The sequence below is a fragment of the Arachis hypogaea genome, chromosome 12, assembly GCF_003086295.3.
Source record: "Arachis hypogaea cultivar Tifrunner chromosome 12, arahy.Tifrunner.gnm2.J5K5, whole genome shotgun sequence".
NCBI lineage: Eukaryota > Viridiplantae > Streptophyta > Magnoliopsida > Fabales > Fabaceae > Arachis > Arachis hypogaea.
Genome location: NC_092047.1, coordinates 109,770,588 through 109,773,374, shown reverse-complemented (window position 1 = coordinate 109,773,374; position 2,787 = coordinate 109,770,588). Strand labels below are relative to the sequence as shown.

Below are 2,787 nucleotides of genomic sequence, written 5' to 3'. Positions count from 1 at the left end.
TCCCTACTGATGAGACTCCATTCACCAACAACAATGAACCAACGCATAATACCTCACCACCCAAAAGCACAGAACCAACAGATCCTGGTGCTAATAACCGAACACCCAAAAATATAATTCCACTACCACATCCAACTCTAATCCTAGCCAAGCTACTACTGCAAAGCATGTTAGCAAGACTCATCCAGTTATCCCAAAAGCTAAACCCAATTCAAATGCCAACCCAAATCCGAAATCCAATACTACATCATCCTCCAAGGCCAATGCCAACCCGAAGAATTCCTCCAAGCCCAAGCCCAAGCCCAACCGGAATTCTGTGTCCAAGCCCAAACTAAATCCAAATCCCAAAATCACTACTAAAACCTATTGCACAAGGTCTGCTTCAAAAGTGAGGAAGGTACAGCAAAATGACAAGAAAAAAACAAGTGCTGAGGTTGTCTTCTTCTGAAGATGAACACACCACAGAGGACAGTTCATATGATCCTGGGACAGATGATAGTTCAAGTGATGATGATGTCGTTGGAAAAAAAATGTGAGACCAAGAGAAGAGAGTCTGGGTTGAAGCATGCACCTGCTGAAGGACTAGCAAAGTCTAAGAGAAAGTTTCTTAACGATGATGATGCATTGGTGGTGGATGATGAGGAGTGTGAGGTGGACTTAAGTTTCTTAGAAGTCCCTGTCACAGGAGATGAAAACCTGGACAATGCTTTGGATCCTGGAGCAGAGTCTGATGGGGCCAACTCTTGGCACTTGGAGGAAATGAAGACTCCTCTTCCTTCGGAAGATGAATTTTCTGAAGAAGAGCCAAATGATGTATTCCCAGTATTTAGAGATGGTATTCGGTTCGGTGATTTAAAATTTGAGGTGGGGATGAAGTTTAATACAAAGTCCGAGTTTAAAGAGGCAGTGAGAGAGTTTACAATTCAAGAAGGTAGGCATATTCAATTTATTAAGAACGATGCTGTGAGATGCAGGGCTGTCTGTAAGGTTGAGGAGTGCAAGTGGGTGGTATATGCCTCACGGGATCATGAGGAGACATGTTGGCAGATAAAAACTTTCAATGACGACCACACATGTGCTAGAGAAGCCACCAACCGAACTGCAAATAGGAACTGGTTGACTAGCAAGTTAGTGAAGAAGGTTAGGAAATATCCTCACTTCAGACAATGTGAGGCAGCTGTCTACTTCAAGTCTAAGTGTGATCTGGTGTTAAATAAGAATTCAATTTCTAGAGCCTTGGCAGACGCTAGAGTTGTGGTGTATAGAGATGAGAAGGCCCAGTATGCAATGGTCAGGGACTACAGAAAAACACTCTTGAAGTGTAATCCGGGTTCAACAGTTAGAATTGGAACCATCCCACAACCAGATGGAGAGGTGATCTTTCAGAGGATGTATGTATGTCTTAGTGGATGCAAGAATGGTTTTAAGGCAGGGTGTAGGCGACTGATTGGTTTAGATGGGGCATTCCTTAAAACACAAACTGGAGGCCAGATTTTATCCATAGTGGGTCAGGACGCAAATCATCACATCTATGTTATAGCATGGGCAATTGTAGATATCGAGAACACGGAGAATTGGAGGTGGTTTCTAGAGCTACTCCATGAGGACCTCGGAGACTATAAAGAAAACAAATGGTGCTTCATGAGTAACATGCAAAAGGTAAACCCTACCCTTTCATAGTATACTCTATTATTACAACAGTTGTTAACGTATAGCCTATTGCTAGTTAAGGTAAATTGTTCGTTAAGATGTTGACATGTTGGTCTGAACAGCTGTGTACTGACTGAGAGAAATATTTGTGTACAGTATTATTCTTTATTGGTAATATGACATAGGGACAAAAATAGGGAACGATTTCAATGTAGGGGACCACTTCAGGTTCATTAAACAAATGTTAGGGACTATTATGGGTTAATATTTGTATCTCAAGGACTATCATGTATCACGAATTGTATCTCAGAGACTATTACGTGTCACGAATTGAATCTCAGGGACTATTACGTATCACAAATTGTATCTCATTCATATGCAGGGCCTGCTTTCTGCAGTCCAGGAGGTAATGCCTCATGTCCACCATAGGTTCTGCGTGTGGCACTTATGAATAAATTTTAACAAGCAGTGGAAGGATTTAGAGTTAAAGGGGTTACTTTGGGAATGCGCACGATCAACCACTTATCAAGATTTCTCTGACAATATGAAGAAGATTAAGAAAATTAATGAAGAGGCTTGGAATTACCTGAACAAGTGGCTTATGGACTCGTGGACAAAGTCAGCATTTAGTCATGCTCCTAAACTTGATAATATCTGTAATAACACATGCGAGGTCTTTAATGCAAGAATTAAGGAAGCAAGGGCCAAGCCAATCATCACGCTACTTGAGGAGGTCAGAATGTTTGTCATGAGAACAATCACTAAAAACAAAGTTAAGTTAGCCAAACATGTGGGAAAGCTACCACCAATGGTTCAAAGTAGGTTGGACAAGATCAGGAAGGAGCCTAAAAGTTAGATGCCAATCTGGACTTGGGATGATGAGTATGAGAAGTTTGAAGTGCATGGTCATCTAACTAATATGGTAGTGGATTTGGGCAAGCGACTGTGCACATGTCAATTTTGGATGTTAACAGGTAATTAACCAGCCTTTAGGACCTGCGTATTTGCGAATTATTAAATACTTTAATAACACATTACTTTGTTAATTACTTCAGGAATGGCCTGTGTGCATGCGTGTGCAGCACTTGCAAGGGTGAATAAGAGACCTGAAGATTTCTGTCATAAGTGGCTCACTAT

At 41.3% G+C, this 2,787-nt stretch overlaps 1 protein-coding gene across 1 annotated transcript; it reads left to right on the top strand.

Moving 5' to 3' along the window:
* Window positions 1–450: 450 nt before the first annotated feature.
* On the top strand, window positions 451–2,506 carry LOC112730525 (uncharacterized). The gene is made up of 3 exons (XM_025780605.1): window positions 451–1,659; window positions 2,033–2,056; window positions 2,120–2,506. The coding sequence occupies exons 1-3, from the start codon at window positions 451–453 to the stop codon at window positions 2,504–2,506; spliced, it is 1,620 nt and encodes a 539-aa protein (XP_025636390.1).
* Window positions 2,507–2,787: the final 281 nt, after the last annotated feature.

Excerpts from the sequence above, each read along its gene's own strand:
- LOC112730525 (XM_025780605.1), top strand. The coding sequence starts at position 451 with ATGAACACACCACAGAGGACAGTTCATATGATCCTGGGACAGATGATA. Across the intron at positions 1,660-2,032 it reads TCATGAGTAACATGCAAAAG|GGCCTGCTTTCTGCAGTCCA; the intron begins GTAAACCCTACC and ends ATTCATATGCAG. Across the intron at positions 2,057-2,119 it reads TGCTTTCTGCAGTCCAGGAG|TGGAAGGATTTAGAGTTAAA; the intron begins GTAATGCCTCAT and ends TTTAACAAGCAG.